The 16130-nt window shown below is 37.5% G+C and overlaps 1 protein-coding gene across 4 annotated transcripts; it reads left to right on the top strand.

The window, feature by feature from the left end:
* The first annotated feature begins 1578 nt into the window (after window positions 1-1578).
* On the top strand, window positions 1579-14987 carry htr3a (5-hydroxytryptamine (serotonin) receptor 3A). Of its 4 annotated transcripts, none has more exons than XM_079834905.1 (9): window positions 1579-1806; window positions 2098-2261; window positions 2375-2419; window positions 3001-3110; window positions 3412-3581; window positions 4933-5093; window positions 7117-7327; window positions 8972-9202; window positions 13152-14987. In XM_079834905.1, the coding sequence occupies exons 1-9, from the start codon at window positions 1740-1742 to the stop codon at window positions 13436-13438; spliced, it is 1446 nt and encodes a 481-aa protein (XP_079691031.1). In that variant the 5' UTR covers window positions 1579-1739; the 3' UTR covers window positions 13439-14987. The 4 variants fall into 4 exon arrangements, with proteins under 4 accessions (XP_079691031.1, XP_079691030.1, XP_079691029.1 ...); XM_079834904.1 differs by having other exon boundaries at window positions 1627-1806; window positions 13149-14747; XM_079834903.1 differs by having other exon boundaries at window positions 1639-1806; window positions 2345-2419; window positions 13152-14956.
* The last annotated feature ends 1143 nt before the right edge of the window (window positions 14988-16130 follow it).

Genomic DNA, 16130 nt, shown 5'->3' with positions numbered 1-16130 from the left:
TGTGTTGTTAGTATGTTTTGGTTTGTAGAACGTTATTCTAACACTATTTTAACATTCCTCTAACGTTATTCTTATGACTAACCTCTTTACCCCGATATCCTTACCCCACTGTATACGTCATTAATCATCCTTATACTATAGTGGGTCGCGGGTGTGCTGGATGATTACTGATGTACAGCGGGGTGAGTATTAAATAAACCATATCTTGTTTTATTTGTTTAATTAATAAAAATAATCTGAGTACATCAACCATATTATGGAAGATTAAATAAGATTAAATTTGTCCATTAATATGATTTACTATATTTCACAGGGGTACCCAGATTAGTACATTTTAAAGGTATCTTAATGGTATCTATAATTTTGAATGGTAGCCTATATGTACATGTGGAGATAAAAAAAATAAAAAAAAACATTAAAACTCATATATAGAATCTTAAGATGGTTTAATGTTGTAAAGCATAAACATGTTTGCAAATAAAGTGTTGCAAAATAATTGGTATTGTTGAGATGTTTTGAGATTTTATTTTGCTTCCAAATAAATATTTTATTTGTAGTATATTATTAAATTATATAGTATAATAAATGTCAGCATTTATGTCCTGCATGGTCCAAAAAAATCTAACTAATGAAAATACAGTGGAAAAGTATTCTAAATCCTATTTTAATTTCTAAATAAACTGATTTTTATTCTTTTTTTAAAAAATAAATTTGACTACATAGGCTTACATAAACAAATGCCATTCAGGTAGCAATACATGCCAGATCAGGTATCAATATATCCTTTAAAAAATATTAAAAAGCATTCTTTGAAAAATCTCACACAACATATAATGAGAGTGAAGTACCCCTCCCTGTGCAGTAACATTATCATATATCAAGCTCCAGTTTCCTTACTGAAAAATAAACCACAATCACCTTCACGTCACTATCACTATAGTACATTTTCATTACAGAGCTTCTCAGAGCTGCCTGTCCAGTCAGAAAAAAAACAACACGTAATTCAATTCCTCATCAAAATTCTGATAATATTTTCCTGACGCAAATCTAATCACCTGCCTATTGCCAGGCTAATTAAGTCTCATCATGGCTGGGCGAAGTATTAGATCACAGTTTAATGTAGTAGTCTAAGTGCTCATGGAAATTGACTTGAACTTGGTGGTGTAATATGACCCATGAAATGTCAAAGGTAGTTGTAATTTATGTATACGCCCTCCGCTGTTGAGTTAGTGTGAGGGGAAAAACACAAGTGTTAGTTTAGAAAACATTTGCCATTGTTTATGCTGTTTAACCTATTATAATTAAAATATTTAACACATAAATCACAGTCTCAATGTATTCTTAAGATGAGGCCTAATCAAAGATGGTGCTTACAAAATAAATCTGACTAATTAGTTATTTTTAGCTATACCAATTGTATAATACTATACATTTAAGAAATAGTATGAATAAGAAATAGTATGTGTTGTTTTGTTAAAGATTACGCAATTCTTCCCATGCTTATAGTTTATTCTCTCCCATATGACTCTTGGGACAAGCTGAAGTGCTTTTGACCTGCCTAAACTGTGGGATGATGATGCAGAGAAGGGAGGGTGGACTAAGTGCTGTAATGACAGCCCGAGCGCTTCTGGTAAGCTTAGAGATAACTAATGGAGCTCAGGGAGCATCACTGGAAGGGAGCAGCACCAGGCTAGAAGCCTGCGAGAACAGCCCAGGGCAACGCCAGACAGCTCGGCACAATGAAATGTTCAGCACTCTGGACAGCTCTCTGCGTTTGCATGTATGGAGCGATGGTGACTTGCTCAGGTAACTCTCTAAACTTTTAACTTTGGTTATACAAACAGCTCGCGTTTGAGCTTTAAAGCGATGTACTTTCACATTAAATTGCTTAATCTCGAAACCTAGTGAGCTGCCGATCGAGACAGCATTTTCAAGCCACAAAATGCTTTCTTTGTATGCATTTCGGCAGGTTTCGAACCATTGCACTTAATCAATAGGCTATGCTTTCACGTATTTATGGCTTTAAACTTTTGAACGCTGAAGCTAAAGTTGAATGAAGTAAAAGCGATAAGTGACTATTCATTTGTCTCGATGTAGTGAAGAAGCTGGGCAGTAATACTGGGCGTTTCGCCAATGCTACTCTGGTTCGATTAAATGAGTTTTTAAGCGCCGGATATAAGAAAGGAGTTCGACCAGTGCGCGACTGGAGACAGTCCACGACGGTGGCCATTGACCTAATGGTTTATGCGATTCTCAATGTGGTGGGTAGATTTCTCAAACGTCTATTAAATATGTAAATTAGCCTACTTGTTCATTGGTTAAGTTTTTTTTGTTGCATTCACAGGATTTTTGTATGTATTTTTGTGCCACACAGGACGAGAAGAACCAGGTCTTGACAACATATGTGTGGTACAGACAGGTATGTTGGAGTAAAATACTAGATTTATTTAATATTAGAGAACAGACAACACAAAAGGTGACAGTTTCATGGACTACAAGTCACTGCGACACAGCTAATGAATCCACAGCGCGACCAGTGATTCGATTCCTGAACGAATGACTCTTATGAGTCGGTTCTTTTTAGTGAATCAATAATTTATAGCACGAGCAGTGTAAGTTACTTCGATTAGGCTAACTCTTATGAGTAGCACATTTTTAGTTTATCAAAAACATAGTGCGATTCCAGAACAAATGACTCATCTACTACATACAACACGACAAAACCAGTGTTTGACTCCCAAACAAGTTAGTGAATCATAAACGTAAACAGCAAACAGTGTAGTTTGATTCCTGAATGAATGACTGAACGGATCTTATTAGTGATTGCAAAATTTACAGCCTGGATGCATTAGGCCTACTTTCTTTCCGTCTCCAAATGAAATAAGAACAGTTACTTATGTTGAGGATTGAGTTACTTGATTGAGGATTATGAGATTTAATATTTTCTCTTACAGTATATATAGGCCTATCTTTGTACTTATATTTCTCTCACTTCAAAAGCAATGGACAGATGAGTTCCTTGCGTGGGATCCTGAAGAATTTGATGAAGTCAAACAGATTTCCATTCCCACTGCCAACATCTGGGTTCCAGATATTCTTATTAATGAATTGTGAGTAGACTTGACATAATGAGTTTTGTTTTGAACTATTTGGTCACACTTTATTTTAAGGTCACTAGTTACATCGTACTTTACTCAAATAAGTACTGAGTAACGTTAATCTTAATTAACTACATATACTTACAATAGAGTTACGGTTAGGGTTTGATTTAGGGTTAGTGAATTATGCAGAATGTACTGTTAAGTACATGTAGTAGCATGTAACTTCGTCACCTTAAAATAAAGTGTTACCAACTATTTCAGTCTTCTCTTCACAGCAGTCCTTTACAATCACTCTCTTTGTTCTCTGCAGTGTGGATGTAGGAAAGTCTCCTGACATTCCTTACGTCTATGTAGGCCATAACGGGCTTGTTCGCAACTATAAGCCTATCCAGGTGGTGACCGCCTGCTCCCTCAACATCTACAACTTTCCTTATGATGTCCAAAAATGCAGCCTGACTTTCCAGAGTTGGCTGCACACAAGTAAGTAAACATGCTTCACTGTAAACCCTAACACGCAAAATAATTAATCGGTTTGAGTAGAGCAAACTCAAATGAAACAAATTAGTTAAATCAAATGAACATATATGAGTATTTAGAACGTTCTTTTTCTTTTGAGTTCACAAAACGGACTCATTTTCAGTCATCTGAACTGTTTCATTGTTTTGAGTTTTATGAACTTGTTTCTTTTAACCTAGATGAAAATTCTGTCATTAATTACTCACCCTCATGTCGTTCGACACCCGTAAGACCTCCGTTCATATTCGGAACACAAATGAAGATATTTTAGTTGAAAGCTGATGGCTGAGAAAGGCTTCAGATAGGCCTCCATTGGCATACAGTACATTTACACTCCCAAGATGCATAAAAGGCACTTAAAACGTCGTTACAAAGTCCATCTCACCACAGTGGCTCTACAATAATTTTACGATGCGACGACAATAGTTTTTGTGCGCAAAACAAAAATCAAAATAACACCTTTATCAAACTTGTTATTGTCTTCCGTGTGTGCCTCCACGACGCATGCGCGAGAATATGACGCAGATCCGGCGTTCGGACACATGACCCAGAAGCGATTTGTTTATAAGCAGAGGAAGACGCGCGTATCTAAGCTGTTGAATTCTACATTGATCGTGCTTTAGGTCTCGGCGTAGTTCTCAAAATGGGGCTAAAGTGTCCATTTCATGGATTCCCGAACGCTGGCGCATACGTCATATTCTCGCGCATGCGTCGTGGAGGCATACACGGAAGACAAGAACAAGTTGGATTCGTACATCGTAAAATTATTGTAGAGCCACTGTGGTGAGATGGACTTTGTAACGACGTTTTAAGTGCCTTTTATGGGTCTTGGGAGTGTAAATGTACTGTATGCCAATGGAGGCCTGTCTGAAGCCTTTCTCAGCCATCAGCTTTCAACTAAAATATCTTCATTTGTGTTCCGAATATGAACGGAGGTCTTACGGGTGTCGAACGACATGAGGGTGAGTAATTAATGACATAATTTTCATTTTTGGGTGAACTAACCCTTTAAACTTAACAAATTTGATGTAACATGATTACCTCTAATTTAGTTTTGCCAACTTAATTGGGTTTACAGTGTTCAATACAATAATTTGGAAAGCTAATGAAAGCAATGATCTCTCTATTCAGATTCATCACTGACAAAATGTACCTCCCACACACAGAATCCACATCTAAAACCACATTTTCAGAAGACATAAGAATGCTCTGGCAATGTAGTATTGCAGAAATGATTCAAACACAAGAAAAAGAAGTAACATGCCTTTTCAATAAAGCCGAATGAACTGACCTTTAACCTTATCTCGTCCCACAGCTAAAGACATCAACATCACGCTAATGAGAACCCCTGAGGAAGTAATGAACGACAAGAGTGTGTTCATGAACCAGGGAGAATGGGAGCTGCTTCATGTCCTTTCCACATACAATAGGTTCAGCATAGATAATGATGATTACTATGCCGAAATGAAGTTTCATGTGAGTAACGTAATAATACCAAATTAAGCCATGGCGCACATTAGCATTCGCCTTTGAAAAATGGGTAACACTTTAGAATACTGTTTCGTCATTAATGAATAACTACACAGGAACAAATGAGCAATGCAATATTACTATTAACTAACAAGAAACTCTGATTAACTAATTAGTAAGTAATAGCGCTCAGTCAAATGTGGTAGTTCACTATTAGCTATCAATAACTACTATTTTTTCATACCACCCAGAGGACTACTAAGAACTACTATATACAGGTTCATAATTACCATGAATAATGCATAATGTATAATTAATTCTAAAGTGAAGATCATAATAACACACTAGTAATGACTCAATATTACCAAATCCTTCAGAAGGAATTGCTAATTCATTTGGAACAGTATTCTAAAGTGAAAAGCATGATAACTCCTTAATGACTGAAGTCATAGTAAGCTTTTGAGGTTTTTGCAGGGATACACAGTCAGAAGTCCTATTGACTACATTAAACACTACTGCATTCTTTGTATTATTGTTTAGAGGAGAGCAGGGAGTGTTGTAACACATAGTGAGCTTTAATGCCATCAGTTTAACCAATTAAAAAGCAGTTACGGATAAATATGTATCACCATATAAATATAGCAACATTTGCACAAACAAACAAAACATCAAGCTACAGACCAAAATGCGTTCCAACACCAGTATTGTTACAATCATAGACTGTAAAAAAAGATGGACATCTTCCCTTCCAAACGAAGATATTTTGTTGTACATTTAAAAGTAATGCATTACTTTAATATTTACTTGATAAAATTAATCGGATTACATAACTCACAATGGGTTATACCCCAACACTGTCCACGGTTTTTGACCACTAGAACACAGTTATATATTTTGTTGACTTGTGTACTTCCATTATCCCAAATGTTTCCAAGAATGTTTAAGTCCCGAGAAATAAGCATTTCCGTTGCCTATCAATGACATCATACCTGCATTACCCTCAATATCTGGTTTTATTTTGTAGAAACCATGGAAACACCAAAGATGCTTTAATATATTGTGTTTTATTAGAAAGGTGAGCAACTGTTTGGATACATTCATCGACAGAAAACGAATCATTGTTAGCTCAACACAGTTAGTGTTATTGTTTATATCTTGTTTTCTTGATTTACCGTGAGTACCATGTTTTACCATGCCTTATATTGATCTAGCTCACTGCAGTGTGCAACAAGTGTCTCATAGTAGCCGCCGAGCAAACACACAGAGTAGCATTATAACATAACTTTCAACACACTCATGTATCTAATAAGATAAAACAGCGCTGCGTTAACCCACATTCGCATGACCAGAACAAGTGGAAACGGCTGGGGCATAATGAAAACATGGCAAAATCAAGGCGTCATCAAGCTACGCCTGTTTTGAATAAGTGACCACGAACGGCAAAAAATTACATACTGTGGGTTTCACAAATTGGTGTAAATGTACTCTACTATTCAAAAGGCTGGGTTTGGCCAATGTTTTAAATATATTAATACTATTATAATTGTTACGTTGCAAAAATGCATCGAAATTAAATGCATTTCTAATGTTACAAAAGATTTGTATTTCTGAAAAAATTCTGAAAAAAGGTGTCTCAATCTTTCCATAAAAATACTAGCAGAACTATTTTCAACATTGATAACAATAAGAAATGTTTCTTGAGCACCAAAATCAGCATAAAATATAAAACAGTTATTTTAAATTGTAATAATATTTCACAATAATACAGGTTTACCTGTATTTTTTTCATTAAAAAAAATGCAGCCTTGGTGAGTTTAAAAGACTCCTTTCAAAAACATATAAAAAAAAAAATCTAACAACCCCAAAGTTTTGAATGATAGTGTACCACTAAATGGACATGCACCAAATGTCAGGTCACATTTCTTTTGGAAAGTAGTTTTAAATTAGTGTCAAAGGGAAAGAAAAACAAAGTGAGAAAGATCAACAGATTATTGCCAGAAGGAAATACGTCTCTTTCTTTAATCACCAGGTTGTGATCCGACGCAGACCTCTGTTCTACACAGTCAACCTCCTGTTGCCCAGCATATTCCTGATGGTGATGGACATTGTTGGATTCTACCTGCCCCCAGACAGCGGAGAGAGAGTCTCCTTCAAGATCACTCTGCTCTTGGGCTATTCTGTCTTTCTCATCATCGTCTCAGACACTCTGCCAGCGACTGCCATTGGGACCCCTCTCATTGGTAATGAGGTCTTTCTGTTTCATACAACATGACCTGAGGCATTTCAATCATTCATTTTTTATTTCCTGATTGGGGAAGCTTATAATTATGTGTGAGAGGTGACGTTTTGAATTATTCCACTTTATCTAGAGCTTATTAAATGTCCTTATTTCAGAATGTTTTGATTATTTGTAGCAAGTGGTGTGATCCAGTAGTTTCCTCTCAGCCAGCTGGTCTTGTGATGCTGCTCCTGCGCAGATAGAAAACAAGAGTTTTCTTTAGTGTTTCAACTGAAGTCTATCCGCATGTCCATTGATTTTCAGTATGGAACTGCAGCTGAGGAAGCTTGTGCGGAAATGCACTGATTAATTTGAGAGATAAGGAGAGCAGCCTAGAACACTACAGAGGTTTCAAGTTCAAATGCAATTGCAAAACTAATGCTTTCAAACACACTTAAGGCCACAGAGGGCATACAATATGTTTTATCTTGAGAAAGATCATGTAAACTACTCAACTAAACAAGTACATTTAAACCAGGAAATAAATATTTTGGGATTTTGAAAAAATCCAGAGAAAAACGTCTCCGTCTCCAAAAACGTCTCCACTGCTCTAGAGTCCAGTGGCTGCTCGGCCATAGAAACCCATTCCATGAAGCTCTACGCACGGTTCTTGAGCTAATCTGAAGGCCACACGAAGTTTGGAGGTCTGTAGCTATTAACTCTGCAGAAAGTTGGCGACTTGACCCCGCATGCGCTGACCCCGCTCTGTGATTTTTACGTGGCCTACCACTTCATTTCAAATTGCTTCCACTTGGTTATAATACCTCTAACAGTTGACTGTAGAATATTTAGAAGTGAGGAAATTTCACAAAGGGACTTATTACACAGGTCATCTATCACGGTACCACACTTGAATTTACTGAACTCCTGAGAGCGACCCATTTTTTCACAAATATTGGTAGAAGCATTCTGCATGCCTAGGTGCTTGATTATGCTTAGATGTCCCAATTCTTTTGCCAATATAGTGTGTATATATATATATGGTCAGCATCCAGCTCGAGTGATTTACTTACTATTAAAGAAATATCAAAAAATTTTTTTAATGAAATTATTGAAATGCAAAGTAAGTATTTTTGGTCAGGGGTCTTTTGGACCACACTTTATATATATTTATTTTTCTTTAGTTACTGTATAAATGAGGCCAGTTATCACATACACTACCATTTTGGGGTCAGTAAGCTTTTTTTTTAACTTGCAAATTAATACTTTTATTCCATTGGGGGGATGCATTGAATTGATCAAAAGTGACAGTAAAGGCATTTGCATTTTTACAAAAAAAATAGCAATTTTCTAATTCAAATAAATGCTGTTCTTTTGAACTTTCTATTCATCAAAGTATCAGAGAAAATGTACTAAAATATTAAGCAGCACAACTGTTTTCGACAACTTTTAAAAAATACTGACCTCAAATGTTTGAATAGTAGTGTATAATAAGGAAATTAATTGCTCTGCATTTTATTTTAATTCTTAAAGTCTTTCATCACAAATAATGCCACATTAAACACTGCAAGTATTTGATACATTCTTGTGTTTCTGCCCATTAATAGTATGTTTTGCTCAGAAAGAACATTGCATGTAATGGTATGTTCTGTGTGTTTGAGTGTAGGTGTGTACTTTGTGGTATGCATGGCGCTGCTGGTCATCAGTCTGACCGAGTCTGTTTTGATCGTGAGGCTGGTGCACAAGCAGGATCTTCAGTCTCGTGTGCCGCAGTGGGTCAAACACCTGGTGCTGGAGAAGGCCACAGTCCTGCTCTGCATTCGCAACAAGAAGGTCTGCTCGCTGCTCTCGCAGGGATCTGACCTGCCGCTCTACAAAGAGAACAACATGAACACAGGTAACTGACCCTTCGCAAAGCCCCTCCTGACCAATTCTACCTTAGTATCCATTCGCAAATGAAGGGTTTTATAATATGGTTTGTGAAGGAACTGCAGGGCAGTGTTGCCAACTATTTCCAGTGGAAAGTAGCTAAAGTCTGCTCAAAAAGTAGTTAAATGTCCCTAGATGACGTAATGTGCCAGTTCTCTCTCCTAATCCATGCTCATATACTGTATTTTAATAAAATGTATAGCCGAATGTACAATAAAGCTGTTTTCATTTACGTATTTTATGTCAGACAATGGAATAATGACTGGAGTACATTATCAATCAGCCTAAAAAGTTGTAGATTTGTCGCTTTTTTGAAGAACGCTAATAATTAAATTGCATGTAAAATAAACAACTGTGGCTGCACAGTTAATCAAAATGAGACTGAAATGGTGATATAGACTAGTGTGATTATTAAAATAGATTAATCACAAAGTTGGTGATTTAATTAAGTATAAAGTATTGCGCTGCGTGTTTCAGTGTGAAAAGCACTGTGTTAGATGCGTGCAGTTTACAGTGTCGCTTCTCACAAACTACATTTTGGCAACACAATTTGCACTAGGTTCACTTTATTTATACATTTGCATAACCAACATTTCTGTAGATACAAATTTTGTATTCCACCAAAATAAAATCTTGAGGATGTGACTGTTTGAAAGTGAAGAATTTCAGACTATATTCAATATTAGTATTGTAACTTGCAGTCTTACAAAATATTTATAAAAACATTTTTTGGTTACACTTAAGTTTAGGGTTGAATTCTAACTAGTAACTATTTGTTTATTAGCATGCCTTATTCTGCATGACCATATTCTACATCCCTTAATCCCTAAACTTAACCTCTACAGCAACTACTTTACTATCTATCGATAAGCAGTCATTAGGAGTTTAGTAAGGCAACTATAAATGTAGTTAATAGTGAGAATTGGACCCTAATCTAAAGTGTGACCTATTTTTTATTTTATTTTACAGGACAACTTACAATTTAATTTACAACAGTAATATATTTATATCTAGATGTTTTAATTAGACTTAACAATATAATAATAATAAGCTGTGTAGTCTTATTTAATAAAAAAAAAAAAAAAAAAAAAAAAAAAAAAATATATATATATATATATATATAATAATAATAATAATATCAAAAAACTTCCAAGGGGGCCTCAAGTTGACTTGAAATTATTTAAATAGGACAAAGTAAGCATTAAAATAAGATGAAACAACTAAAATTCAAGATATTTCTTAGTATTTGGTTATTTTATATAACAAATATACATCTTTCTAGTTATGCCAAGCTCTAAAATATTTTATTGGGTGGAAATTGTGAGTGTGGGGGTATGATGGGGCTTCAATTATTAAAGGATTAGTTCACTTTCAAATAAACTTTTGCTTATAATTTACTCACCCCCTTGTCATCCAAGATATCCATGTCTTTCTGTCTTCAGTCGAAAAGAAATGAAGATTTTTGATGAAAAGATTTCAGGATATTTCTCCATAAAATGGAAGTCAATAGACTCCATATGGTTCAAGGTCCAAATGAGAGGTTCAGTACAGCTTCAAAAGGGTTTTAAACCACATCAAACGGTACCAGACGATCAATAAGGGTCTTATCTAGCGAAACAATCGGTCATTTTTTTTAAATAAATAAAGTTGAGCACAAATGCTTGCCGTGCTCTGTTCAGTGATGCGCGCTCGTGACGTCACGTAATACACAATTACGTTGAAAAGGTCAGGCTAGACGCAGGCGGAAGTACCGAGTCAGTGTTTACAAATGAGCGAAAGGAGGACCGTATCCACATATTCAAACGTCTTTGCGCCTGCGTCTAGCGTGACCTTTTCAACGAAATTGCGCTTTTACGTGACGTCACGAGCGCGCATCAATGAACAGATCAAGGCGAGCATTTGTGCTTATAAAACTTTATTTATTTTTAAAAAAATGACAGATCGTTTCGCTAGATAAGACCGTTATTGATCGTCTGGTACCGTTTGATGTGGTTTAAAACCCTTTTGAAGCTGTACTGAACCTCTCATTTGGACCTTAAAGGTCCCATGGCATGGCATTTTTCTATTATTTTATAATGTTTCCTGGGGTGTACTTATATTGTTAGTATGATTTTTACATCATAAAATGTAATAATTTAGAAATAAAAGGCATTTTTTCTATACTGCTGTTTGCCCTGTGGCTGAATGCCCTGCTTCAAGAGGCGTGTCTGCTGTGAGACTTCAGTAAAAACGCCCACTGTTGTGATTGGCTGACATCTTTGCATTTTAAATGAGCGGAGGGGGCGTGGTTTAACGAGGCACGAGCAGGCACGAGTCTGCCAGAGACGGATGGACCTGTGTTCACTTCTCATCAGTTCTCTCAGCATGTCTCAGTTCAGGGTGAACTGTTACAGCATATACTTCAGGTTATTAGTTTATTTCTAGTCGGAGGGGCTGTCACTCATGTCAGAAAGTTAGTAACTTTAGTAAATTATGGATCAGCGCTGACTCGAGACGCGAACCGTTTAGAACGATTCAGTCCGTTTTGGTGAACTGGTTCGGTTCACTAAAAAGAACCGATTCAAAAGAATGATTTGTTCGCGAACCGGACATCACGGAGACGGAGCGATTGCTAACAAAGTTATTTATAGTAACTTACTGAGTTATGAGTGTCTGTCAGCGTGAGTTTATTGTGTTTGTATCTGAGAGTTCTGAATAAACACAGGTCCAGGTCACGCCGAGTCCGTCTTCATCATTATTCTACCAACTTTGTAACACATGCAATGTACCATTACAGCGAGATGAACGAGTTAGTAAGTGTTGAGTATAGCATTATTTCTAGATATGTTCCAATCATATGAATAGCGTCAGTGACGCGCATTGAGTAACGTTACACAGCGCAAACAAAGACACAACAGCAGTAATCGAATGTAATCCAGTTTATTGTGGGGAAAGCTGGCTAGCCTAGCCGGATACGCTCACGCTTACCCTCCTTCTGCTTAATCTCTGGCCGTGTTTGGCTCCTCCGCTGTGGGCAGATGCAGTACTGGGGGTCGGGGATGTTTAAGGCCGAGCTTCGGCGTGTGTGAGGTTTATCTCTAAAGATGTGGCTCTGCCGGTGTTGAGCAGAAAAGACTGTATGCACATTTTAGAACAGATAGACGCGACGAGGACGTACAAAAACACTGACTCACAAGATAGAAAACACGAAAACACTGTTCTGTCGGGAGAGAGAGAAGCCGCTGCGTGTGCACGAATAATAAATAATTAGCTACACATAAGAAATCAATGATCACAGATCAGAAGGAACTGAAAAAAGACTTCTGTTTTCATTTGTACATCCAAACACTGAGAAACTGCCAGCGTTCACTCGTTCACAAGTAATGATCTCTCGCGTTTGCATGGGCGTGCCAGATTCTCTGGGCGGAGGAAAGGGAGGTAACCGCTCCTGCTTGGACGTCAAACCAGGAGACTTCAGGATTGGCTCGTCTGGCCTGTCATTTTCTCAAAGGCAGAGAAAGACAACCAGAACTCGGTTTTACACCGAGCAACATTTCTATCCACTTGGGGACAATATTCAGGTTAGGGGAACTCATATTAATGTTGAAAAACCTCATAAAATGAAAATGTTATGCCATGGGACCTTTAAACCGTTTGGAGTGTATTGACTTCCATTTTATGGAGAAATATCCTGAAATCTTTTCATCAAAAATCTTCATTTCTTTTCGAGTGAAGACAGAAAGACATGGATACCTTGGATGACAAGGGGGTGAGTAAATTATAAGCAAAAGTTTATTTGAAAGTGAACTAATCCTTTAAGTATTGTTGTGGACTATGGGTGGGCCTTGAAGTCAAAAAGGTTGAGATCCAGTGCTGTAGGTGGTGTGTTTTTGCAGAATAAACAAGCTCCGAAACTTACCTGTGATTTTTTTAAGCAGTTCACTGCAACCATCACAGCTACGAGGGATCCAGAGACTCCGGGAGGAACCTGGGCTTGGGGCTCTCCACACGGGACACCGGGCCTCCCGTCATGGACGGCATCCTGCGCGAGATCACCGCCATCCGTCAGTTCATGGAGAAGAAGGATGAGAGCAGGGAGATCGCTAAGGAGTGGCTGCAGGTGGGGTACGTGTTGGACGTCCTGCTGTTCCGCGTCTACCTGCTCACCGTGTTGGCCTACAGCATCACTTTAGGCACACTATGGTCCGTCTGGCAGAACGTCTGACCGCAGACGTGGGTCACAGAGGGAAGGCGCCAATTCTTTCTCACTGCTTTAAGTAAACGCAGTGTTGGACGTAGTTTAAGTGCCGGTAATGTGATTGTTATCTCACAAGAGAATAACTTGAGCACCATAGAGGAGAAATGGGCTTTCAAATCAAGAGTTATGCTGTTCTCACCAGATGAAAGCATCGAGAATACATGTATGATTGTTATATCTGCTAATATTCAGTACAACAGCACAGTTGCAAGTGTGATATTCTTTTCATACAACAGTAAAACATATAAAGAAGTCAAAAATGAACAACTCACATTTTAGATACACTAGGGGAAGCTATCTTGGTTCTTTGTTCTCCGCCAGCGGAAATAGTTCCAAAAGAAGCCAAGGAAAGAATCAGCATACTCAGACAAAGCTTTAAAACATGTATGAAATACACAAATAACTCACGGTATATCAAAACTTTTAGCAGTGTATTGTCTTTTTTTAATGTGTTTCAATACTAAGAAAAAAATCTACCATTAGCTACCATTCAAAGTTCAGGGTCAGATTTGCTTAAATAAAATGTACACTTTTATTCAGCAATGCTGCATTAAATGAATCAAAAGTGACGGTTGACAAATGTTACAAAATAATTTTTACCAAAGAATCCTGAGAAAAATTCTGCATCCCCGTTTCCTCAAATTAAGCAGCACAACTTATAACATTGATAATAATGAGAAATGTTTATGAGCAGCAAATCAGCATATTAAAATGATTTCTGAAGGATCATGTCACACTGAAGACTGGAGTAATGATCCTGAAAATTCAGCTTTGCCATCACAAGTATAAATTACATTTTAAAGTTATTTAATAATATTTCCACAATATTACCGTTTTAACATAGTTTTGATCAAATAAATGCATCTTTAGTGAGAATTAGAGACAGTGAATAATCGTACTGAATCTTTTGAACGGTAGTGTATGCTAGACCATGCTCAATTCAACCCTATTTGTAAATGTTGGAACATTTGAGCACATCAATCTATTATTTAGATTCCATTTCACTTCTGTTACCCTGATAAAATCTGTAGTACTGTGACAAATACATACGCTATCCTGTTATTGAAATGAAAACATCCTGTAAAGTGTCTGTATTGTATGTCTTGAGAAGATGTTTGACCGTGTCTGTATTGTGTTCCCTCTCTTCCAGCCCAAGGGCGGTTGAGCATTAGTCGTTGCCTGTGACACTAAATGTACTAATTGTAAAGATTTTCACCTCACTGGGAATGCACTCAGCAGGCCTGGGGTGATTGGATAAATGCCATCGACACCCTACATAATTAAAGAAGAAAAAAAAATCAGTTAGACAGTAAATGGGAGCATTGATCCCAATACAATCAATGTGGCTACATCTCTCCATCCTGCTTTCTGCTCACCAGTCCTGAATTTACAGAGGATTTGGGAATCTCACCTTTTATGAAGAACAAGATGTGTGTCTTGGTAAATAACAGTCTTCATGTAAATAAATAAATGTCGTTATGATTAATATGATCATAAATACATTTCAACAATGACACAACCACCCTTGACATACGTTTGCACTCAACTTTAACCAGCAGAGGGCTTCTAAGGCCATGTAATGCAGATGCACTGCTGATGTTAGTGACATCATTCCATCCACATACATTACATAGTTTCACTGGTATCTGTAATATAATATGCAGTCTGCATTTGGAGTGCACACAATAGGATTCCAGTGCCAGACGAATTTCATTATCGACCAATAACGAAATTTTGGCAGGGTGAATTTGGCAGTGAAATTCCTGAAAGCCGTACACAGTCATAACAAATGGCTTCAAGTGGCATTTGTAGGCTGTTACTTGTTTTGCAAATTCATCTGCTGGAGGTCGTCCACTGGGCCTGCTTGCACCCGCAGGCACGGCTTAGCTGGGAACACAATTGAAGGGATTTGGGAAGACCACGTCCACCATTCAGCCTTTCGCTATCTAAACTTCCCTTGTCCATTAGATCATATCTGGGTCAAAGAGCAACCAAAGATAGGACGCCCTGCTCGTCGCACAAAAGCTATTCACGCAGAGGAGGTCCCATGACCTTTGCCGAAAACTGCCGGTCTTGGGTGCCAGCAGCACCGGCGTCGCCCTTAACGATGCTTAACTTCCAAAGGCCTTGCAGAGCGAATAGACAATCTGAACCCTGCTGTCTTTTCTCAGACGATCATTAAAAAAAAATCTGTTTCATCTTAAGAGATAGACCTAATTAAAAGTCTCATTAGCTCAGCACACTGAGGTAGCATTGTGTGCTATATACGAGGCGCATGATTTCCAAAGATTGTTAGAAGGCGAAAAGGGATAGCGGCGTTTCATCAGTCACTGTAAACGTGCGGTTACATTTATCGTTGTTCGGTGAATTTTCACAGGCGAAATCCAACATCACAACAGGTTCAGGTTTTTACGAATTCACCGCCTTAACCAACAGAAAGCTTGTTTTGTACGTGACCTTTGTGTGAGCTGTGCTTCGTGCGTCGATGCACTATTGACAATACACAGTGGACCTTTTTGGCGGCAAAATTTCACTAACCAACCAACAGTGATGGAGGAATTATATTGTATACAGACTAGTTTGGAATACTTTTCTTCTTCTTATGATCAGTGTTGGGTATAATGCATTATTGAGTAATTAAAGCCACAATATGTAATTT

The sequence above is a fragment of the Gobio gobio genome, assembly GCF_949357685.1.
Source record: "Gobio gobio genome assembly, chromosome: 14".
Lineage (NCBI taxonomy): Eukaryota > Metazoa > Chordata > Actinopteri > Cypriniformes > Gobionidae > Gobio > Gobio gobio.
The sequence above is the reverse complement of the archived record's forward strand: the minus strand, read 5'-3'. Positions and strand labels throughout refer to the sequence as shown.